Below are 25477 nucleotides of genomic sequence, written 5' to 3'. Positions count from 1 at the left end.
AAATGGGTTTAAACGCACACACACACTGCTCATTCAAAGTTTGCAGCATTGGGGTTAAAATCTCCTCCACAAGTGGGAAAAGCCTTCAAAAAAGTGAAAAGTTCACATGCAGTCTTAAGTGAATCCTACCACCCTATCAACCTCATTCTGTGAAATGGATAGAACAGACATGAACTGTGGAAATATAACAGGTGGTTTTGCTGTCTCTTCCCATGGTGATGGGGAAAACTTTGCTTGCTAGATTTCTTGTTTATTTAAAACATGTATACTGTATACAGCCCCCTCCTCCAGTTTGAGAAACCTCATCTGTAACTTTTACACCAAATGGGACAAACTCGCATTTGAGTACATCATCTTGATTCAAAATGGCATCAAACATAGACTAAGATTTCCGACCCCCAACTTGGGCCCCCTTGTGCTGGGTTTGGCGACAACATCTCAAGAGACGCCTAAACTTAGAGAACAGACGGGTGGACAAACCACAGAACAAAATATATAGTTGTGAAGTGTTGCAGGTCCCAGGAAAATAAATGAACGAATGGACAGTACTTGGTTCACCACTGGAAAGAAAGCTCTGTGTGTGCAATCTTGTGTACTTTTGCAGAAAGGCAGAGCATGAAATCAAATAATAATAACAGTAATAATAATAGACGTGACTTGAATATGATTCTGCTCTCAAACTAACCCCCCCTGTGATGCTGGATTCTCCAGAGCATCGAACTTTTGAGTATTTCCACTTTGGTCTTAATATTCTATAATCTTATTAAGGAAGTAAGTCCTGCTGAATGTGGCGGTGAGCCAGTGTGGTGTAGTGGTTAAGAGCGGTAGTCTTGCAACCTGGGGAACCGGGTTCGCATTCCCGCTCCTCCACATGCAGCTGCTGGGTGACCTTGGGCTAGTCACACTTCTCTGAAGTCTCTCAACCCCACTCACCTCACAGAGTGTTTGTTGTGGGGGAGGAAGGGAAAGGAGAGTGTTAGCCGCTTTGAGACTCCTTCGGGTAGTGATAAAGCTGGATATCAAATCCAAACTCTTCTTCTGAGTAACTTATCGAGGACCAGACTGGATGAGTGCATTGCTGTGTATGTGTGTGCAGCCATCTTTGTACTTTCACTGTCCTTGTTTTTCCTTTATTTTTCATTAAACTTATTAGTCACCTTGTTTGTCAATGCAGCTCAAAGTGACTTAAAACAATGAACAAACAGCATACATTTAAACCATCGTAAAACAAAGCAAGGAAACATCTTAAAACAATATCTTATTTTTAAAAGGCAGGATTAAAACATCTCACCCACTAAAAGAGGCCATAAATCATTTAAAGCCAAAGGCCTGATGAAAAAGGAATCTTTTTGCCCACCGACTATAGATATGTCATGATGGTACCCAGCCTCCCTGAGAAGAACATTCCAAAAGTAGGGTGCCAACACTGAAAAAACCTGTTCTTATGTGGCCACCCTCCAGACCTCCCATGGAGGAGGCACAGGAAAAAGGTCTCAGATGGTGATTGCAGAATCCTTGTTGATTCACGTGGGGAGAGGCGGTCCTTTGAAGTGCTGGGGTCCTGAAATGCATAAGGCTTTTAGGTCAAAACCAGCAGTTTGAACTGAGCCCAGCAACTAATAGGTGCAGTGGGGCCAGAATTGTTGTTATGTGCTCAGATCATTTCCCCCCAGTGAACAACTTGACTGCCAAATTCTGCACCAGCTGCAGTTTCTGAACCATCTTCAAAGGCAGCCCCACGTATAACACATTGCAGTAATCTAACCTAGAGGCTGCCAGAGCATAGACAGCAGATGTTTAGGCTGTTTCCAGACTAAACATGCCCAACTTCATCACCTGTTTCTCATAAGACTTGGTTTCCAGACCCTCGATCACCTTGGTCACCCTCCTCTGTGCACGTTCAAGCATGCCAATATCCTTCTTAAATTTTGGTGCCCGGAACTGGACAGTGTACTCTATGTGTGGTCTTACCAAGGCAGAACAGAGTGGTAACATTACTTCCTTTGATCAGGACACTATACATGTGTTGATTCAACCTAGAATAGCATTAGCTTTTTTTATTGCTGCATCACACAGTTGATTCTACTAAGACCCCTACATGCTTTTCACATGTACTACTGGCAAGCCATGTTTCCCTCATCTTATATTTGCTCAGCTGGTTCTTCCTGCCTAAATGTAGAACCTTACATTTGTTCGTATTGAAATTCATTTTGTTAGTTTTGGCCCAGTTCTCCAATCTGTTGCAATGGTTCTCAAAGGGTGTGACAGGAGAGGATTGCAAGTGTGGCAGGAAGATTCAAGGACAATCAAAGAAACATTTAAACATTCAGTATAGTATAGTATAGTATAGTATAGTATAGTATAGTATAGTATAGTATAGAATTATTTTTGCAGACTATGGATTGATATATTTTCAAAATGAGAGCAAAGCATTGGCTATTCTGCTACATTTTCCCATGACATATTGTTGTGAACTGGGATTTTCAGTTCTGAAAAATATGAAAGATCAGAAAAAAAGCTTCTTTGTGTTGATGAGGAAATGAGAGTTTGTCTCAAACTAGATCTGAAATAAATTAGGTTACCTGGCAAAAGCAAGCTCACATCTCTCATTGAATTTGTATGCATACTTAAGGTACATACCGTATTTTTTCGTGTATAAGACTAGGGTGTTTTTTTCTACCAAAAAATTAGCTTTAAAATTGGGGCCTTTTTATACACGGGTAGTGCTGAAGGGTGTTTTCTTAATTTGGAGTTCCCCCAAAATTGGGTGCGTCTTATACATCTTATACACGGAAAAATATGGCATGTATTTTGGGAATGATTCATGTTCTTATGTAGCTGCATTGTTTTATATTTCCGAAATGCCCCATGATCATATTATGAAGTAGTTGTGTCCTGTGTTATAAATCAAGCACAGGTTTCTTTTCATTTCCCCATGCATTTCTTATCAATTAAAAATTCGGGGTGGCACAAGCAATTTCCCCCTCTGAAAGTGTGGACCAGAGATAAGTTTGAGAACCACTGTGTTAAGGATGCATTGAATCCCAATTCTGTCTTCTGCATAAGCTATCCCTCCCAGTTTTGTATCATCTGCCAATTCCTTTGTCCAAGTCGTTTATAAAGATATTGAACAACAACTGTCCAGGACAGAACCCTGTGGCACCCCATATTTCACTCTTTCTGTGTGTCACTTTTTTCCAGCATGCTGAGGAACCATTAGTGAGTGCTCTTTGGGTTTAGTGAGTCTACCAGCTACAAATTCACTTAACAGCTAACCTCACCCAGCCCACATTTTACCATCTTCCTCACAATAATATCATGGGGGACCTTTGTCAAAAGCCTTACTGAAATCAAGATAACACAACATTCACAGAATTCCCCTGATCTACCAAGATGTAACTCTTAACGGGGGGGGAGGGGAATGAGATTCGTCAGGGATGCTTTGTTTTTGAGAAACCCATACTAGGTCTTAGTAATCACAGTACCCTTTTCTAAGTGTTCACAGACTGACCGTCTATCCTGGTATCAACGTCAAGCTGGTCAGTAGGTCATCTTCTCCTCTTTTGAAAATGGGGACAACATTTGCCTACCTCCAGTTTGCAGGGACCTCACCTGTTCTCCAAGAATTCTCTAATGATTTTTATTAAATCTTCCAAATTACTATATAACTCCAATTGTGTGTGTGTGTAGATACATAGATAGATAGTTCTCCAATAATTCTCAAAGGTTATAGACAGAGGCTCTGAGATTACATCTGCAAGCTGCTTTAGTACACTTGGGTGTAGCTCAACAGGCCCTGGAGGTCCGAATTCATTTAAAGTAGCTATGTGTTCCCTTACCACCTTTTCCTATATAGGGCTGTAGCTCCCTCCTTGCATTGTTTATTCTGTTATCACCAGATTGGGCATTGCTTTCCTTTTGAGTAAAGACAGAGGCAAAGTAGGTGCTGAGCACTTCTGCCTTCTCTCTGTCACTGAATACCATTTCTTCATTTTCCCTTTCCAGAGGGCCTGCTACTTGCCTGTTCTTCCTTTTGCTTCAAACATAGCTGAATAAGTCTTTATTATTATTTTCAACCTCTCTTGCAAGCCTGAGCTCATCCTGAGGTTTGGCCCGCCTGACCTTCTCCCTGCAACTGTTGGCTACTCGTGAATATTCTTCCTTTGTGATTTCCCCTTCTTTCCATTTTTTATACATGCCCTTCTTAAATCTCAGCTCATCTGTAAGCTCCTTATGCAGCCACACTGGTTTCTCTAGACGCCTCTCACTTTTCTTTCTTGTTGGAATTGTCTGCATTTGTGCTTTCAATATTTCACTTTTAAGAAACTCCCTTCCACCTTGCACTCCCTTCGCTTTCAGTATTTCTGGCCATGGGATCTTACCCAGTAGTTGTTCAACCTTTTTGAAATTGGCTTTCTTAAAGGCCAGAGTGCATGTCTGATTGCACTCAGCTTTATCTTATCTCTGTATCATGAGACCCAAGAGGATTTGGTCACTTCCTTCCAAGGTTCTCAATACTTCCGCTTTGTCTATCAATTCATTGTTGGTGAGGATCAGATCCAAGATAGGTGATGCCCTGGTTGCTTTTTCTACCTTCTGGGAAATGAAATTGCCAGCGAAGCAACTGAGGAATATGTTGGACCTTACATTTTTGGCAGAGTTTGAGTTCCAGCAAATATCAGGGTAGCTGAAGTCTCCCATGACTAATATCTCTCTCCTTTTTGAATGTTTCGTAGGTATTCTGCTCTAGGAAGGCATCATTCAAGTCTTCAGTCTGGCTTGGGGGTCTATAGCAGACACCTACAGCAAGGTCACTGTTGTTTCTCTCTCCTACAATTTTCCCCATATACCATCAATCTGCCTTCCATGCTCCAGGTCATGGATCTCTTTACATATAATGCTATTCCTCCTCCCTTCCTGTTTGGTCTATTCCTTTTGAACAGGTTATACCCCTCAATCTCTACATTCTAGTCATGAGTTTCATCCCACCATGTTTCAATAATGCCTATTAGGTCGTATTTGCCATCCTGTATGCTCAATTTTGTTTTGTTTCCCATATTCTGTGCATTAGTACAGAGACAACTGAAACTACAAGTCAGCCCTCCAGTTGCTGCCTTTTATAGTTGCCTGCCCTTTAGCAGGTTTCTGGAGCACCACCCCAGTTTCCTGTGCATCCATGAAGCTATTATCTCCAGTACCAGGTGTTCCCCTGCTGTTGTTCTTCTTCTTCTTCTTCATTGAATTTATATACAGTGGTACCTTGGTTCTCAAACGCCCTGGTATGCAAACAACTTGGAATCCAAACACTGCAAACCCGGAAGTAAGTGTTCCGGTTTGCATACTTTTTTCAGAAGCTGAACGTGCTCCGTTTTGAGTGTTATGCTTCCAATTGAGTATTACGTTTCCAATTTGAGTGCCACACTTGCCACACCTCCGTTTTGAGAGTTATGCTGAGGTCTGTCTGTTTTTGCTATTTATTTTGCATTTTTGTTTTTGCGGCTCTTTTTTGTGTGTGACTGCGTGGAACCCAGTTCAGCTACTGATTGATTGATTGTGTGACTGCAGTACATTGTTTATTGCTTTCACTTTATGGATCAATGGTCTTGTTAGATAGTAAAATTCATGTTAAATTGCTGTTTTAGGGGTTGTTTTTAAAAGTCTGGAATGGATTAATCCATTTTGCATTATTTTCTATGGGAAAGTGCACCTTGGTTTTGGAACGCTTTGGTTTTGGAATGGACTTCCAGAACGGATTAAGTTTGAGAGCCAAGGTACCACTGTAGCACCCTACACCCAGAGGTCTCAGGGCGGTTCACAGAACAAAATCAAAATATGAACCACAAAATATATAATCAAAATAAAAATAACAACCAAATAATGTCTGTAATAATTGTCTCCCTTCCGTTCAGGATTTTGTTTAAAGTTCTTCTGATCCAGTTAACGAGATTCTTAACAAACACATTTTTGCCAATAGTTGAGAGGTTCAACCCATCCTGTATAAGACAAATAGATAAACAAACAATTTAAAAATAATTATAAATATTAAAACAGTTTAAAACAACAGCAGCACATGCCTAAGATCAATCATTTCTGCACTCTTCAGGGTCCTTGTTAAGATGTATATAAACTGTTTAAATAAATAAAAGTAGTTTGTGCATTAGTGTTGCACACTCGTAGTTCTTCCACAGTAAACTATTCAACTTTCCACCCTTTGGCAGGTATTGTGCTTATTTATTAATTCATTATAAAAATTAGACTCTGCTTTGCCCTCCACAAAGCAGCTCAAAGTCGCTTACCAATAAAAAAGGAGAGGTCAAAAGAACAATAATCCGGCCATTAAAACACATTTGCAAACTAGAAAGAGCAAAACCCAAAGAGCACCACTCACAATGAATAAGTTTACAAAGTAAAATGTTTTTAGTTGCTATAAGAACGCAAATAAAGGGACGCGGGTGGCGCTGTGGTCTAAACCAGAGCCTAGGGCTTGCTGATCAGAAGGTCGGCGGTTCGAATCCCCGCAACGGGGTGAGCTCCTGTTGCTCGGTCCCTGCTCCTGCCAACCTGGCAGTTCGAAAGCACGTCAAAGTGCAAGTAGATAAATAGGTACCAATCCGGCGGGAAGGTAAACGGCGTTTCCGTGCATTGCTCTGGTTCGCCAGAAGTGGTTTAGTCATGCTGGCCACATGACCCGGAAGCTGTACGCCGGCGCTCTCAGCCAGTAAAGCGAGATGAGCGCCGCAACCCCAGAGTTGTCTGCTACTGGACCTAACAGTCAGAGGTCCCTTTACCTTTTTAAGAACGCAAATAACTTTATGCATTGATTTCCCCCATCTTTGGTGATTTTTATTCCTTTAAGAAGCCAAAGCCTGGTGGTATTCAACTAAGATTTACTCAGAGAAGAGACCCACTCAAATGAACGAACATGACTAGGTTAGGTCCATTAATTTCAAAGTGTCTGCTCTGAACAAAACACAACTGAATACACACCCTAGTGTGGAAGCACCCAGAGGATGAGGGTGACTTAAATTTATACTGTCAGATTATACATCTCTTCTGGAAACAAACAGAAGGTGGAGGCAGGCAAAAGCCCAGAAAAGAGAAATAAGGGGTTTTAAACAGGGTGCCCAAATAAGAACATAAGAAAAGCCCTGCTGGATCAGGCCAATGGCCCATCTATTTCAGCATCTTGTTCTCACAGTGGCAAACCAGATTCCTGTGGGAAACTCAGAAGCAGAACCTGAGCACAAGAATTCCCTCCTCTCCTGTGGTTTCCAGCAAATGGCATTTAGAAGCATTACTGTTTCTGATTGTTCTGGTAAAGCATAGTCATCACGGCCAGTAGCCACTGATAGCCTTGTCCATGAATTTGTCCCATCTTTTTTTTTTTGAAACAATAAAAAGCTAGGCTGGTGGTCAGATCGGAAAGAAGATGAGGGGCTTGTGCACCTTTAATTGTTGTGTTGAAGAGGGAACGCCCTTTTCTACGAAACTATTAAAGGTGCAAGAGCCCTCCCCACTTTTTGCACCCTAGTTTTAAATATATATATCACAAATAAAATCTAATTATCCAAGCAGAAGGTGCAAGCCAAGAGACCACATTGAGAAAGAAGGCTTGTGATTTTTTTTAAAAAATAAATAAAAATAAATCCACTTGAGGTCTCCAAGCAGAAGACTGCTCCACTTCCTCTTCTGCCCGTCTTAAGCTGCACCTTTAAAAGTCACATCACGTTTGGCGGCCTGATTATCCATTAACCTGATGTGAGCTGTATTTCCTGCGGGTGGCGTTTCTCCCCTTATTACTCCAGCTCTTTCTTTCTTTTTCTTTTCGCTTTTGCAAAGAAGACAGAAGCAGAGCAGCAGGCAGGGAGCCAGCCAGGAGCGAAGCTAGGCTTTCTCTTCTTCTTCTTCTCTCTCCCCCCACCCGCTTTTCCTTTTCGCAAACCCTCCCCTCCGCTTCCCCCTCCCCCTTTTCCTTATCAGCAATTCAGATCGCATGCAAATTCCCTCCCACCCCCCTTTTGCCTTTTCTCACACTGGAGAGAGAGCGAGCGAGAGAAGCAGGGGCAGGAAAACCAGGAGAAGCAAATCTCTCTTTCTCTCTGCCTCACCAGAGCTAGAAATCCATCCCTTTCTCCTCTCTTTCTTTTAGCTTTCTCCTCCCCTCACCAGCTTTCCTTTCAACCCCCTTTTGCAATAAAAGTAACCTTCCTTTCCTCCCTCTGCAAAATCCCATTTTGGGGGTGCAACTGTGCAGTTTGTAAGGGCTTGATCCTTTCGCCCCCTCTCTCTCCAGCAAAACTGTTTCCCGCCCCCCTCCTCTCCGCCTCCCTCCTGTTACCTTTTCTCCTCTCTCTCTCTCTCTCTCGTTCTCTTTTTTGCAAGCCTCCTCTACCCACCCACCCACCCCGCGCCCGGATTGCTTTTGTGCCGCGATGGGGTGGGAAAAGCGAGCCCCCGGGTCCCCCTTCGCTGGCGCTCGCCTCCTGCGCCTCCTCTTGCCGCCGCTGCTGCTGGCATCGTGGCTGGGCAGTTGCAATGGAAATTGTCCCGAGAGGGAACTGGAGAGGCGGGAGGAAGAAGCTAACGTTGTCCTCACAGGGACGGTGGAGGAAATCGTGAACGTGGATCCGGTTCATCAGACCTACTCTTGCAAGGTAATTCGGGGCAGAGGGAGGTGGGCTCACACACTCAATGGGCTGCGCTTCCTGGCTGGGTTGAAACCTTCACTGTTCCCCATGCCAAAGTCTCTGTGTTGTGATCTTCACTCTCTTGCAAAACTTTCTCTGTCTCTGCTTTTTTTTTTTTTTTTAAAAAAAAGGTAATTTGTAACACCCCCACCCCACCACCGCAACTTGTCGATCTCTTAACTGCAAACCTGCCGATGGGAACAAACTGGGTTGGGGAGGAGTCAGGCTTGGAAAAGATTCTTTTTCCCCACACACCCGCTCCTGTTTCCTAGTTTACAACTTACATCCGAGTAGCCCCACTGGACATCTCTGGAATTTTTTTTTTTTTTTTTTTTGCTGCTATTTCTGGCTGAAACAGGCCAACTTAGAAACAACTTTATTTCCGACGCCAGGCCCTGAACTGCCTCTTACATTGATTGCACCCCCCAGCAAGAAATAGTTGAGTTTTCGCGTGGGCGGGCATGGACTGAAATGCTATTTTTTCCCCTGTTCAATAAGTGAATGGACAAATACATCCGCACCTCCCCCCCCAACCCGCCGATTGCCACCCATTTCACAACTGTTGCTAGAACTAAAGGGTGATGTTGCTTTTTAGTTGAGTGACTTATCACTTTTGAAAAATTAAAAGTAGAAACTGAACATTTTAAAAACAAAAGGTGTGTCTGAGGTGTGAAGTTCATCTTTTGCTTGTTCACGGTTATGTTTTTGGTACATTCCTGGGGAGTTTTTAAAAGTGCAATATATATATATTTGCTCCCAAAGAAAATGCAAGGAAGGTGTTGTAGGAGAACAGTGCTCTTGGTGCCGGTGACAACGCTCACTTTGAGTCAGAATAGGATAAACAGTTTGAAATGGGCTGAAGTTCCAGATAAATAATTGCTATGTATTATCCCACCTGCCAAAAAAGAAAACCCACTGTAATACTATAGAACACAGAAAGCTGCCTTAAACTGAGAGTCAGACCACTGGTCTATCTTGCTCAGTATTATTGACACGGACTGGCAGCAACTCTCCAGGATTTCAGACAAGGGTTCTCTCCCAGACTTACCTTGGGGATTGAACCAGGAACCTTCCACAGGCAAAGCAGATGCTCTGCCAGTGAGCTACATGCCATCTCCATATGCATGAATACTTATGTGAGAGCAACCACCACTGGGTACAGCAAGGATTTCTTCTGAGGCCATAGGATTGGCTTTGTTAACTGAGTGAATATCAGTTCAGTGGAGCTCAGGCCTGGAATTATTTCCCACTTTCCCACTTCCTTCTGAGTAGTCTCAGTGGACTCCAGCATCTCACAGATATCTAAGACTGACTTTGCTCTGGGTCAGCCTACAATCCCACCTCCGTAAGTGTTAGGGGCATGAAGGTCCTCCTCTTGCAGTTGTACTTTGCAGCTGGTTTTTCTAGATAGGCTGCCTCAGAACATGGAAGTTCTATAGTTTTCACAACTAATAACCATTGACAGAACAGACCTTACCACACCCAACCTTGTCTGTAAGCCTTAGGCTAGTAAAAAAACAAATGCTTTCCATTAAACTAGCTTGCAAAGGAGGGATGGATCTCAGTGACCCTTGTCTAACAACCTTCTTGGTGTTCATGCTATCCTTGGAGGAAAGGATTTGGCATCCTCTGCAACTAAGGCAGAAATAGATGGCTGTCGGTGGGGTAGAGTGAGCCATCCCTGTTCTGCCAGCCTGTTCAAGTCCACCTGTGTGGAATTCCTTGTTGCCCACAGTGACCCCTTAAATAGTAATATGCAAGGCTGATGTAACCTTCAATATTTTCCCCCATGATCCTATGTTAAAGCCATCGCTTCATCCTTGCAACAATGAGTTCTGCAAATTCATTAAGCGCTGGGTGGTGAAGCCTTCTTCCTTCACCCTCTAGAATATCTGTACCCTACCACAAGATAAGAGGTTTGTGGGCTCTGTGGAGTCTTAACCCCCCCCCCCAAGTTCCGCAAACTTAATTTAAGTTGACACACTTGGGCTTCATCCAGTTTGGTCTCGGTGATGTCCAAGGGTGCGTACACACCATACATTTAAAGCACCCCCCCAAAAAGAGATATTGGGAACTGTAGTTTAACAATCACGGAGCTACAGTTCCAAGCACCTGTAAACTACAATTCCCAGGATTCCTTTGGGGGGGGAGGAAATAGGCACTTTAGATTTATGGTGCATGCACAGCCCAAGTGGCTAAATCTGCCTAGAACTTGGTGTGATGTCAGTTCACTTCTGGACTGCATTCAACCTTAGGACAGCATGAGGCATCTGAACTAAAAGTGCCCCTGAACATTGAGGGTGGAAGACTACCAACCTGGATGGTTTTAAAAGAGGATGAGACAAATTCATGGAGGAGAAGGCTGTCAGTGGTTATTAGCCGCAATAGCTATGTGCTCTGTGTCCACTGTCAGAGGCAGTACGCCTCTCCAGCAAATGTAGGAGAGGAGAGTGTGGTTGCGCTGAAGTCCTGCTTGCAAGCTTCCCATTGTGGCATCTGTTTGCCCACTGTGAGAACAGGATACTGGGCTGGATGATCCTTTGCCCTCATCCAGCAGGGCTCTTCTGATGTTCTTCTGTTCCGCTTCGAAGGTTGCTTCCTTCCACCTCTATGAACAACTGCAAGTTTAGGAAGCTGCTTTTATATACCATGTCAGACTGTTTGTTCATTGCAGTCCAGCAGTTCCTTCACCTGCTTCCTGATCCTGTTAACCGTAGATGCCAGGGGGAATTTAACCTGGGACTGTCTGCATGCAGAGCCACTTAATTTGGGTCTCCATTCTGTAAGTCTTAAGATGAAAGAATGGAGCACTTTATGTGACATAAAGCAACCTTCCTCCGACCCCAGATAATTTTGGACTCCAGATCCCATCAGCCGTGGCCAGCATGGCCAATGGACATGTATGATGGGAGCTGTAGTCTAGCAGTGTCTGGTAGGCGCCGCATTGGGGAGTGCTGATGTAAGGCATAGCGTCCCTGCAAGCTTGAATCACTCACTAAAAACAGTGCAGTCCTAATATAAGTATCTGCCAAGTTCATTTGCCTTTAACCAAATGGGTTTCCCAAACCTTTAGGCCCACTGAGATGGGAGGGATGCTTTATCCTTGTACCCAAGGAAGTTGATATATAAGATGCTGCTTGATACAGAGTGAAACCACTGGTCCAAATAGCTCAGTATTGCTACCTTGACTTGCGCTGTCTCTCCAGGGTTTCAAACAGGGGAATTTTCCCAGTCCTGCCTATAGATACTGGGGAATGAACTTGAGACCTTTTGTCCTACAGATCAGATGCTTTACCACGGAGATATGTCCCTTTGTTTAATAGAATTATAGGAAACTGCTTTATACTGAGTCAGACCATTGGTCTGTCTAGCTGAATATTGTCTACACTGACTCGCAGCGGCTGTCCCAGGATTTCAGGCAGGATAATATTCCCAACGCTACCTGGGGATGCTGGGGGTTGAAGCTGGCATGAAAAGCAGGCACCCTGCCAATGAGCTATGGTCTCTTCCTGACTTCTTAGGGTGTGTGTAAAGATTAAGAAGTTAATTACCCACCATTGGAGGAGCCCACCCTCTTAGGTTTCTGCATGAACCACCACCATCATAATGGAAGGAGGCAAGCTGAGAACACTGACCCACGTGGAGGCACAGCAGACAGCCTCTCATCTGTGAAGAGCAATTACTTGAACTTGATTGATTTAAATCTGTCTGTCTGTCCATCTCTCTCCCCCCCCCATTTCACAGTGGATTAATTTGGAAAGGTGAGTGCCACCCTCACTTCATGTTGCTTGATGTACTTATAAACCAGCTGATAACACACACACACACCCTCCTCACAATCTTGTCTAGATCTCAAAGTCAGTGGAAATGTAATCTTGAGAATCACTGCACCAGTATATTTCTGTTTTGATTGATGGCAGGTCTTTTCTTTGTAACCTTCCTTCTTCTAAATCTAAACAAGTTCCTTTTAAAAGAAAAAAGCAAGGACACATGTTTTTCATTGGGCGACTTGAAAAGCTTCAGTACATAATTATGTATTTTTAGATGGAGAGTAGCCTTCTTAAAAAGTGCGGCTAACCCCGGAGCAGGCAACATCTTTGCAAGACTGCTTTTAAGCAAACCCAATTCCAAGTGTCTGCAGTAGAGCACATTGCCTTTATACTTCCAGGCTGGGAAAGTTTCAAAGCCACCAGCTTGGAAGAGTGTAGTATGTTCCCTCTTCTTCCACTAAACCTGTGTAATTAAAAAAATAATAATGAATGACCCAGCATGGTTGCTGACAATTTCTTTTATTTATATTGCAGCGTTGGTAGGCATGGAGCTTTTCTAGAGTAGGATTAACCCAGAGAGCCCTCTGCCCCATGGAGCTCGCAATGCAAATTCTGGCAGGGGAGGAATTTTGATGGGAAGGAAAAGGTCACACCGACTGGGTGAATATGTTTGGACGCCATCATGCTGTAAAACGTTCCTCAAGATTGACCCCTGTTGCTGCAGACTCACTGCTTATTACCACTGCAAATAACCCCTGCCGCTACAAGGTATAGCTTGTGTTTGGTCTTGGAACAGAAATCTTGGTTAACTGCAGGAAGATCTTCTGTTTCTAAGTATGCCAGGAGAACTGGGGTCAGCAGGACCTGCACAGCCATACTGATGATGATCCCCCCCCCCTTTATGGGCCAACACAGCTTCCTTTAAAAATAATAATTAACCACACTATTATTTATAAGGATCAAGGGTATTGAGAACAGTGGAGGTTGGTTTCTCACAGGGCGAGTCCATGTGCCTAATTTCCTCCTTGCAACCTGACCAGAGAGTAGCCTTTGCTGTCACTCTGTCTAAGTACCACCCTAGTAGAATTTGGCAGGACATATTGTGAGGACAAGCCAGGAATTAGCTGGCTTCATCTCTCATTGGGTCTGACTCTGAATATCATTGACTCTTGACTTCACCTGCTGTTGGCCCTCCCGGGCTTCTGCCCTGTCACTCCCAGTGGCCACCAGTCAAGGGGTAATTTTGAACGTACCTTTTGTTGAAGAGTTGCTTTCAAGGCAGATTCTGCAGAGATTGGCAACCATTCCCACCATTAAGGCATTGGCATAAAGCAGGGGTGGCTCTGTTTGGGGAGGGGGACCCTCTGATCGAGCCCCCTCAAGTATTTCTTTCTGGAACTGTCCCCTTCTACCAGAGCCCCCCATTGATTTTGGTGGGGGGACAAAATGGGGAAAAAATATGGATGCAGAGCTGGAGTAGGCAGAGGCCAGCTCCCTGTTGGAGATGTCAGTGAACCCCTCCTGGCTCATCAGATCAGTCATTTGATGAGTGAAGAGCAGGCAGTAACCCGCTGTCCTCCGCTAATCAACCCAGATCTGCTGAGGGGAGTGGGTGACACTGTCTGCTTGTGTGTGAGCATGCAAGAGTGTGGGGTGACTGCATCCACCATTGGCATGTGCCCCCCTCCCCAGGCTAAATCTGCCCCTCAGGCCAAAAAAAGGTTAGCCAGCCCCTGATATGGAAGCCGTTGTTGTTTAGTCATTTAGTCGTGTCTGACTCTTCGTGAGCCCATAGACCAGAGCATGCCAGGCCCTCCTGTCTTCCACTGCCTCCCGCAGTTTGGTCAAACTCATGCTGGTAGCTTCGAGAACACTGTCCAACCATCTCGTCCTCTGTTGTCCCCTTCTCCTTGTGCCCTCCATCTTTCCCAACATCAGGGTCTTTTCTAGGGAGTCTTCTCTTCTCATGAGGTAGCCAAAGTATTGGCGTCTCAGATTCAGGATCTGTCCTTCCAGTGAGCACTCAGGGCTGCTTTCCTTCAGAATGGATAGGTTTGATCTTCTTGCAGTCCATGGGAGTCTCTTGAGTCTCCTCCAGCACCATAATTCAAAAGCATCAATTCTTTGGCGATCACCCTTCTTTATGGTCCAGCTCTCATTTCCCTACATCACTAATGGGAGCCGTAGGCTTATGAAATTAGCTCAGTGATAGTGTACACGCATTGCACACAAAATGTCTTCAGGTAGCACCACCTGGAGAGTATGGGGATTGACTGGGATCTTCGGCTTGCAGAAAAGATGTTCTCCTGCTGAGCTGTGCCTCTCCCCACATGTTTGTGTGGAGGAATGAACCTAGCGGATTCCAAATTTGCATGGCAGCTGTGCCTTCAAAGTGCGGAACATGGAGCGGGGGATGGACAGAAGCACACAGGAAGCTGTCTTCTACTGAGTCAGACCAATGGCCCATCTGGCTCAGTATTGTCCAGGCTCAGCAGCTCTCTGCTGTTTCAGACTGCGTTTGCCCAAATTGTTGTTGGCTACGGATGGCAGTGATTGCCAAGCTACTTCTGCACACCTTAAGGGCGCGAGGGAAGGCTTTGGGGGGGGGGCGGTTCCTGTTCTATCAAGTCGTTTTCGGAATGGCAGCATGTTGTAGTCCAAGAACCGCTTTTGTAAATGGTGTGTGTGGGAGGGAGGTCTTGCTGTTCATGAATGGGAACTTAAAATCTCCTCTGTGTCTGTGTGTGAGTGGATAAACCACAAGGGAGGGCGAGGAAAACTGGCCAGTTGCAGCCCATCTTCCCAAATGCCCCCTTTTGTCCGCACCCCAATAAAGATTGGAAGAGGGAGAACTGGGGTGAAATCCTTTCAGAGCTTTACACCTTTCTCTATCTGGGTAAAGTTATACTTTGGTAAATGTGTATTAGCCAAATACAGATGTGTATGTATGTGTTTTAGATGGAAAATTGGAGGGTGAGAGTGAGGCCTAATCCAGCACCTGCAAAAGACCTCCCTCCCACAAGCAGGGCATGTCTCTGTTCCAAAAGCTGGGCAGGGGGATGATGACCTGTTTAAAAATGGCTTGGGGAGGTTGTATTCATATGGGTAAATCAGCGGGTAGGGCATAGATAAGCCCTAGAGCTGCCAGTACCCTGCCTTTACTTACCAGATAAGTGATGTGAGTCATTGTGAATCCCGTGCTGGACTTGGCAGGTACAGTTGTGTCCTCAACCTAAGCTGCCTTGCAGGGCTGTTCTATGGATATTGCAGAGGAGAAGCAGTGGGGATGGTGGTGGACCCATCTGTGCCATTCTGAGCCCTTTTGGTGTGAGAGAAGATGAAGCCAAAACCAGGATCTCATAGAATCAGCATTATAACTAAGGCACACTATCACCACCACCACCACCACTGGATCTAGGCCTTTGCTGGTGATTAAACTGGTTTGCCCATTGCAGCTTCATGGGAGGGAAGATTGAGATTGTGCAGGCATTTAACGTATAGCATAGGTGTGTTGATTAAAATAAATAAATACAAATCTTTCATCGGCCAATTTGTACCTAATTTTCCTCTGTCAGTGATTGGAGGTTGCATAACGGATTGCATACAACACCCTGGTTTTTAACCTGTTTGAGGTGTTGCAGTGAGAACCTTTGGCCGGGCTGCTTCATGGCGTGATGTTCCCCCACCTGCCACCTCCAGTTCTGCTTCTCCCCCAGTTGGGAATGTTTTAATAAGGACTGGGTGGTCCGCTGTCAAAGTGCTCTCTGAAGATGTGCTGTGCATTCCGCTGAAGTTTCTCCGTCTCTGCTGGTTAAATCCTAACCCTCCCAGGATGAAGCCTCCAATATACACAAAAGATGAGTGAGATAGAGCCAATGAAAGAAATTAGAGCTAATGCTGTTTAAAGAGTTGCGGATTGCTTCCAGGCATTGCTTTCCCTGCCAACTGATTAAGAATCGAGGGGGGTGGGGGCGGAGAGGGAGGACAGAGGGCAAATGCTGGGATGGAGACTTGCTCATCTTGCTTCCCCATTGCTGGATGGAGTGACTAAGCGAGGAGAAGAATCGAGGTGTGTGCATGCACCCTTCTGTGCTGTTGACCCAGGTTCATTGTCTGCTCTCTGAGTCAGAAGCCAGTGGACGAAATACTTGTGTGTATGAGCTGTGCTCCCCCCCCCCTTTTCCCCTTTGCTCAGACCAGCTCCTGTGTGGAATGTTGTATCTTTTGAGTCACACAGGGCTCTTTATCAGCCTGGGGAGGGGGGGGGGGAAGAGGTTTCTGCGTGTGTTAGGTCCACAGTTAGTGCTTGCTATTTTAACCCAGGTGCAAAAGGGAGGTTGGCCTATCCAGTTCTGTATCAGGTATGCTAGCCTTTCGATCAAACTCGTCGAATCTTGACTCCAAAACTGGCAGCGAGACAGGGTCCTCTATTGCATCCTCAGGGGATGCATAAAAGGAGAATTGGCGGTAGTGGGAGCAGTGGGGGAACTGCTCCCGCCACCCCCCCTCATATGTGTTGCCTGAAAAAATTGCATCCCTCTGCCACATGTTGCGGACAGCTCTATTCCTTTCCTTCCTGTCCTGCTTTCCATAGCTGATGCTTCCCCCACCCCTGAGTATTTGGAATGTGTGGTGAATGTTCCGTGATGTCACAGCAGTCCCATGGGAGCGGGTTTGAGGGGTGGGGATGTGCAGGCAAAAGATAATGGGACTTAACCCTTGGTCTCCCTTAAAAGGCTGACCTCCCCCCTCCCGTGTGTGTGTGTGTGTGTGTGTGTGTGTGTGTAAGGAGGGGAATGACTGTCCAATTAACCCCACACACATTTTTAATAAGAATTCTCCATCCTCAGCTAATTGATTGGATGTACCCATTAATGCTCCCAGCTGTAATTTAAACGCAAGATATTTCGTAAAAGCATTTTTGTCTTCCATGGCCCCTGCTCTCGCTGTCTTTATAAATCTCTCTAAAGCGCACTTTTGTCGCTGGAAGGGTCTTAACTGCCACTGTTATCTCCCAAGCTTGATCTCCTTATGTCTCTTCCTTCACAGTCCCCCCCCCCCTTTAAAATAAATTCTTCACGTGCCTGGTGACTCACTGTGCAAGGAGTCTTAATTGCCCTTGATGAGTTCAGTGTCTCTACATATACTGTATGACCTTCACATCCCATCTATTCATCTCCCTCATGAGAAGCAGAGGGTTGAAAATGCTGCTTGCAGAGTTTGACCCAGCTCTCTCTCACTCTCTGCATATGCTGGAACACAGGTTTTTTGCCTTATACTGAGTCAGACCCTTGATCCATGTAGCTCAGTATTGTCTGCACTGACTGGCAGTGACCTTCCATGGTTTCGGGTAGGGTTCTCTCCTGGAGATGTTGAGAGTTGAGTTTGGGACCTTCTGCATGCAAAGCCACTGCTGTACTATGGAGCCACATCCCCTCAATTACCGTATTTTTCGCGCCATAAGGCGCACCGGACCATAAGGCGCACCTAGTTTTTAGAGGGGGAAGCCTGTCCGCTTCTCCCAGAGCTTCTGGGGCTGCCGGGGGAAGCCTGCCCCCCCCAGCCCCAAAGAGCAAAGAAGCCAAGACAGCAAGCGGGATCCACCCCACTGTCTTGGCTTCCTCTTTAGCCGTGCACAACCTCTCCAGCCGGGAGGGGCTGCACACGGCTATGCCACTACCCCCACCTTCCGCAAAAGCCCACAGGAGCCGCACACCCTTTAAGGAGCGCGCGGCTCCTGCGGGCTTTTCTACGAGGAGGGAGAAGGGACTGACTGGCCGCGTCAGTCCCTTCTCCCTCCTGGGGAAAAGCTCGCAAGAGCTGCGTGGAGCTTGTGTGCGGCTCTTGGAGGCTTTTCCTGCCTGCCTCCCCCCTGCATTCGCTCCATAAGAGGTGCACACATTTCCCCTTACTTTTTGGGAGGGAAAAAGTGCGTCTTATGGAGCGAAAAATACGGCACAACACAGAAACATAGGACGCTACTGAGGCAGACCATTTGTCTACCCAGCTCAGCATCCTCTGCATTGATTTGCAGTGCCTCTTCAGGGTTTGAGACAGGGGATATTCTCCCTGTCTTACCTGGGGACCGACCTCCTCTTTTTAAGGCATATGCTCTACCACTGAGCCACAGTGTACTCATGCAAAATAAATAAATAAAGCAACTTCTCTTTATCAGAGGTGGGCTGATGGAGATCTACTGGTCAATCTATAACTCATTTGCGGTAGATCAGCAACAATTCTGCCTTGCAATTGATTAACAGTACCAGCTAAAAAGAGAGAGGGCCCTCCCATCTAAATTACTGTGCTCAGATAAATTCTGCTTGGGGTGGGAATGACCAGGAGTTAGTGGGGAGGGCCATAGTTCAAAGTTTAGAGCATTTGCTTTGCATGCAGAAAGGTCCCAGGTTCAATCCCCAGCATTTCAATGTTGGTTTGGGAAAAAGACTCTTGAGACCCTGGAGTGCTGCTGCCAGTCAGTGTAGACAGTACTGGGCTTCCTTAGTTCCCCTACCTATGTGCATGGCGTACCCAAGCATCTCTTTGCACTCAAGCTGGGATGTGAGGCCAGTCTTTGCCTTTGCTGCTGAGCTGCAAATCCCTTTTTCTTGTGCCTTTGCAAATAAAATGGGTGGGGTTCATCCTGTGGTTTTCTTTTTTTCCTTTTCTCTTCCCTTGCCTCGACTTGAATCTGGGGTAAAGTGTACCTGCAGGGCGCACCTTGGCAAGCAGCTGGTGCGAAGGGCCTTTCATGCCTCCTTTGGCATGGTTTTGGAACTGGCTCCGTTCCCGGCGGGGAAGAGATGCATTCCATAACTCTCTGCGGCTTCAGGTGGCCCCTCTTAACCTGAGCTTCGGCATGTTTATTACCGCGTTCTCTGTGCCCTGTCAGAGGCAGCGAGCTCGCCCCAGATTTTTCGCAGGCAGGGAGAAACGGGCACCTTTGCTGGTGTTAAAATCATGGAAACAAAACCCCCAAGCTGATTACAGTGAGAAGTGGGGGACGGAGGACGGACAAGCTATGGTCTGTGATTGTTCCTCTCCACTGAAGTGGGTCTGGTAGTTCGCCAGTCTGTGGAAAATGTTCGCACCAGGAAAACAAGGCCTGCAGTTGGGATTTTTGACACTGAAAAGGGGGTGAGATTTGCTTTTAGGTGACGGAAGCTTGGCACTTTTCCTGTGATTTAAAGAGTAATGCTTTCCCTTGTTTGTTTGTTTGTTTGTTTGTTTTTTAAAAAATCGAGTGCAAGAGGAAGAAGAGGAGTTTTGTTACACCCTCTCTGCAGCTGTAACTTGACCAAGGCTATGCATCAGATTTGGGGGCCAAATGCAGACACCCCCCCAGGCCTCTCCACCTGGCTCACAGGGCTCTCCCCATGTCATGTGCCCCCCAGCTTGCTTCACACATTCCTCAAGTGTTGTTGTTGTTTGCCTGACTGGAATGTTCCCTTGAACCCTGACCATGCCTCTTGGATGGAGGGTTGACAGCGGTGTGTGAAACTAGCCTACCATAAGAACGAAAAATTTACATTTGTCGTTCTACCCACTTTCACTTCTGGACCCGCCCACCACCAGCATGTGGCCCCCAAAAGGTCTCTGTGAGGGGAATGTGGCCCACAGGGTGAAAAAGGGTCCTCATCTCAGCTTTAGAGTTTTCAATTTTTTGTTACAAGTGCCTGTTTTTTCCTCTCATGGAAGTAGTTCTGATATGACCGGCATCAATGGTTTGTAGTGCTGATATGGCAAACGTCGATGGTTTGTCTTTGCTGTCTCAGAATTGTAGAGGTTCTCTCTCTCTCTCTCTGTGGGTACTGCAGTAGGGAATCGCAAGTGGCCTCCTTGCAACATCCATGCCCATAATGACGTATGCTTGAGATGTGCCCAGACAGGAAATAAAAAGGCCTGCGGATTCGGTTATGGCATCAGATCAAGTCCTCCTGTGCTCCAGCTTGCCTCTCCACCCGTGCCAACGGTTCTCTTTCCTCAGTAGCAGAGATGTAAAGCCACCCCAAGGAATATGGGGCTGGGACTTTGGGGGGATTGGTGTACAGTGGTACCTCGGGTTACATACGCTTCAGGTTACATACGCTTCAGGTTACAGACTCCGCTAACCCAGAAATATTACCTCAGGTTAAGAACTTTGCTTCAGGATGAGAACAGAAATCGTGCTCTGGCAGCAGCAGGAGGCCCTATTAGCTAAAGTGGTGCTTCAGGTTAAGAACAGTTTCAGGTTAAGAACAGACGTCCAGAACGAATTAAGTTCTTAACCCGAGGTACCACTGTATATGGAATTTGCTGCACACGGACCTGGCCCAGTTTTCAATAGGGGTGGTCAATGTTGAAATATTACAGTGTTGTCCAAGGATGTCGGGTCATAGGAAGCTGCCTTCTACAGAGTCAGGCCATTGGTCCCATCTAGCTCAGTATTACCTGCACTGGCTGGCAGTGGCTATCCAGGGTTTCATGTAGGGGACAGTCCCAGCCATACTTGGGGATTGAACCTGCCATCTTCTGCATGCAAAGCAGAGCTACAACCCTTCAAGGATATAACACTTAACAAAGGTTTGTCATCACAGAAGTATTTACTGTGTTTTTCAAGTACATGCACTTGACAAAGTGATGTAAGGGGGCAGACATGTTTGTTTCTCTAAGGAGCTTTCCATCTTTTAAGTCTCAACTGTTGGGGATGGATAAATAGGAGCAAGCATTCACTTACGTTTAGGTAGCCTTTGCTTTACTAGAAAGGCATTCCCCCCCCCCCGAGTGGCCACTTGGATTCTCCTCCTCCTATTCCTGATATTTGGTGGCACACTGGTTCTGAATGTGAGGTCTCCCATAGCCCTGATTCTGAACCTGTTTCAGCCCAGAGGTTACATTTCCTTGTAGACAACATTCTGGGGGCCACATACCAGCAGTGGGCAGGGCCAAAAGTGTGCAGGTCAATTAATGCAAATTTCATCATTGCACAGTAGCCCAGTTTTTCCTCACACACAAACCACCACACACTGTTCCTTTGTCCAGGCAAGCAAAAGGCAGTTCAAGGGCACATTTCAGCCAGGCAAAAACACCTGAGGAGGGTGCAAAGCCCCAGGGATGGGACGTGAGGTGGGGGAAGAGTCCTGAGGTCCTGACAGAGAAGCCTGGAGCCGCCCCCTGCACCAGGCCTGAGGTTCTCCACCCCCTCAACCATCACATCATTGATGGGCTTTTGTAATAATAAATGTCCTGCTTTCTTCTTCATTCTCCAGGTGAGGGTCTGGCGGTATCTGAAGGGCAAAGAGGTTGTGACTCACGAGATCCTCCTGGAAGGTGGAAACAAAGTCATGATTGGGGGATTTGGGGACCCCTTGATCTGCGACAACCAGGTGTCTACAGGGGACACCCGGATTTTCTTCGTCAACCCTGCCCCGCACTATATGTGGCCTGCTCACAAGAACGAACTGATGCTCAACTCAAGCCTCATGCGGATTACACTGCGCAATTTGGAAGAGGTGGAGCACTGTGTGGAAGGTAGGTCTGTTGTTGTTTTTGCTGTTCAGACTTTGCCTAAAGTGTGCAGATTTCAACCTGCCTGTCCTGCACGGCTAGATTTTGTGTATGCTGAAAGGTTTCGGTCTGTTTGCGCAAATGCCCTCTGCAGTCTTGCATACCTCGAGCAAATAACTTGTTATTTCTGCACCACTTTTGCTGCTTTGTATTGTTTTTTTCTGTGCTGGACATTGAAGATCCCTCCCAACCACTAGAAATCATATTCAGCCACCTCTCCAACTTCTGAGATCTCACCAAAGGTCTCTCACATTCTTTAAAGCGCGATTTCACAATCACAAAGGACTAGGAACTTGATGTGTGTTCTTTAAAAAACCAGCATAGGCAGGCAGCTGAATATTCTGCACATGGTACCACATTTTGTGCTGCTGTGGTATATGATCCGATTACCATGTCTCATGAGGCTGTGGTGTTATGAACTTTTGGCTCGGCTGGATTTTGCTTTCCGGACCCTAAATCTTTTGATGGAATGGGAAGCAGTTCTGAGAGCGGCAACTGTAAATGGTTTTGCATCTCGCTGGGCATTAGTTGGAATCTTGACTTGGGAAGCAGGGCACAGGGTGAAATCGAATGTGTTCCAATTGGAGCATAAGCTTTAGATGGAGCTTCCATGTTCAGAGGCAGTTTACCTCTTGCTAACACTTGCTTTGGACGACGGAGTTTAAAAGAAGAGGTTGCTATTGTCTTTGTATACTTTTTCTTTCTTTCAGCCTCTGTTGGAAACAGGTTGCCGGACTAGATGAACCTTGTCTTCCAATTTGAATTTGGGAGCCTTGTTGTAGAAGGAAGCACACTTTTGCTCCCCTCTAGTTGACTGCTCCGATGTTTCATCTGATGATGAAAATAATATTGCTGATATCCTAATGCTGTGTTATACCAACCTATGGTGCCGGCCGCATTTGGAATACTGTGTACTGTTCTGGTCGCCTCACCTCAAAAAGGATATTGCAGAGTTGGAAGAGGAACTGAAAGGATCAAGGGGCTAGACCAACTCCCCTATTAAGGAAGGTTGCAATTCTGGGGACTTTTTAGGTTGGAAAAAATGTGAGTAAGAGGAGGAGACATGATAGAAGTATAGAATTATGCATGGCATGGAACAGGAGGCAGGGATGGCCACTAACCTTAGATGGCTTAAGAGGATCTGACACATTCTTGGAGGAGAGGGCTATTGATGGCTACTAGCTATACTTTGCCTCCACAACTGGAGGTGCTTCTGCTTATGAAAACCCATTGTTGGAAACTACAGGGAGGGCTCTTGTGTTCAAGTCCTGCTTGCGCGTTTCTCACAGGCATCTGTGAGAATGGGATGCTGGACGTGATGGGCCCCTGGCCTGATCCAGTAGGCTCTTCTTATGCTTTTATGATGTTCTTACTGGTAGGAGGTGGCCCCCAGTATGATCCATGATTAATCCAATGTCGCTTAGGAACACGTGGGCTTGCATTTCTGAAATGTACCTGACTTCATGCTTCTGCCCAAAGGCTGTATTGATTTTTCTGTGTGAGTTTCTTTTTTCTTTTTTGCAAAGAAATCCACTTCTCGTGCAGAGCCCAAAAATTCAGCCCAAGGAGCAGGTGAGCAAATAAGACAGAAGGCTGCTGGAATCCTGGTTGAGCCAGCAAATAAACATTCCAGTCAGTCTTTGCCTCTACTCCTCTCTTTCTGGGGCCTCTGAAACAAACAAGAAAGAAGGGGGGGAAGCCTCCTAAAGACTTGGGGCTGAAATGAGCTTCTTGCCATTATTATTAGTATTACTAGAACATTTTTATCCCTCTCTTCAGCTGAGAAAATTTCCCAGAGTAGCTTACATACAATTTGTACCTTTTTAAATTAAAAATAAATAAATTTTTACAACAATAATAAACTGCAGTGGTTAAAAAAAAAAGCTGTACAATTAAATGTAAGACAGCCCCTGTCTTCAGGTTTACAATCCAAGAGATATGACACAAGAGGAGGAGAGAAGAGAAAAATCCAGGCCAGGCACCCAAAAGGTTCAGGGGCCAAATCTGATTTTACAAGGGCTTCCATTATGCTTCTAAGGTATTAGAAGTCTGGGAAACTTTGGCATATGCATTTGATTCTTGAACTGGTGACTCTTTGGTTCAGAGCTGAGATTTCTAATGTTCTGTATCGGCTTCCCTCTTCCTTCACTCATTTGAAAGGTCCTCCCCCCTCACCCGACCTGACTAATCCCTCTCTGATTTCCCATCTGGATGACTGTCTCTTTATTTCCTTCCGATTGTTGGCTGCAAAGAAAGTTGAGTATTTTTTGTGTACGGCCCAAGTGCGGCTGACTCTCAAGTTGAGGTTTCTGTGGAAGGAAACGGAGATAAGAAAGAGGCGGGGGGGGGGGGAGAGACAGACTGCCCCGTGAGGGCAAAATGTCGACATTCCTATATGCAGGGCAACCTCGGTTCATTTCTGGGGATTTGACTCAGCTGCAGTTGTTGCTCTCTTAGTCATGTGGACCTTGAACCAAGCCGCAGAGCTTTGTGTCGCTTGGGTCAGGCACCTATCAAGCTGCTGGTGCCTCATGTTCTGTTGCACCTGTGGGATACAGCAATGTGAGTGGCAGATTCAGAAATGTGGGGTCTCTTCATGATGGCTACAGCCATACTCCTTTCTGTGATTGTTCAAGATTGGCTCCATTCAGCATAAAGGGTGAGAAGACTACTTCTCAGTGGCTATAGGGCTCCCCTTTCATGCTGATGGGATGGCTCTAGCGCCCTGGAGAGCACGCTGTAGAAATATAATCATCATCAATACATGCATCTTAATTTAAACGTATAAATCTTTACAAGTCATCCAGATAGGAATTTACATGAAGCTGACATTTATAAGAATTGTGTTCAAGTGTAGCCAGGGCAGCGAGGTCCTCACATCATTGCGTAATAGATGGTGGGTGTTCCTGCTTCCAGGCTCCAAGTGCAAAGCTTTCAAAATCCACTTCTGTTGTCCTGCCATTAATCCCCATGCTGCAGGAATATAATTTAGAAGCCCATGGACATCTGTAGAAATCAGTAGTTTTGCCAGTACAAATTTGACACTGAAAACAACTTCAGGCCAAAAGAATCTATCAGTGGATATGCCCACATAATTTCCAAACATTGCATCTCTAGAATCTTATCTGTATAAGATGGTGCAATCCAGTTTTCTAAATCAGTTCAGATCTTCCTTCCTAATCTCTTCTGCAGCACAGTGAACCATGGTTTAGCATGATGTGCTCAATCCCATCCTGACCTCAAGCTTGTATGCTCCCCTTTCCAATGTGTCATTGAAGAAAAATTCGGAAGCTTTCACTTCTGTTGTTGGTTAACTGCGGCTTGTTGTGCTATCAGAGCCTGACAGACTGTGGTTAATCTTTAACTATGGTTTGTCTGAAACGAGCCAACTTTAAACTGTGGACCTAGACATTAGATTTCAGCTGAAAACTAGGAGACATTTCTTGATGAATGAAAGCAGTTTCCCAGAGGGATGAG

The 25477-nt window shown here is 45.7% G+C and overlaps 1 protein-coding gene across 5 annotated transcripts in view; it reads left to right on the top strand.

Annotated features, from left to right (window-relative positions):
• The first annotated feature begins 7873 nt into the window (after positions 1-7873).
• AGRN (agrin) overlaps positions 7874-25477 on the top strand; it is a 241442-nt gene continuing 223838 nt past the window's right edge. For 2 of the 5 annotated variants that reach the window (XM_053400804.1, XM_053400803.1), the window contains exons 1-2: positions 7874-8654; positions 21703-21964. In XM_053400804.1, the coding sequence (XP_053256779.1) occupies positions 8433-8654; positions 21703-21964 (484 nt within the window). In that variant the 5' untranslated portion in view covers positions 7874-8432. The remainder of the gene's footprint in view (positions 8655-21702; positions 21965-25477) is intronic. The other 3 variants (XM_053400805.1, XM_053400806.1, XM_053400807.1) reach the window with 3 other exon arrangements.

Source organism: Podarcis raffonei, chromosome 8 (genome assembly GCF_027172205.1).
Source record: "Podarcis raffonei isolate rPodRaf1 chromosome 8, rPodRaf1.pri, whole genome shotgun sequence".
Lineage (NCBI taxonomy): Eukaryota > Metazoa > Chordata > Lepidosauria > Squamata > Lacertidae > Podarcis > Podarcis raffonei.
The sequence above is the reverse complement of the archived record's forward strand: the minus strand, read 5'-3'. Positions and strand labels throughout refer to the sequence as shown.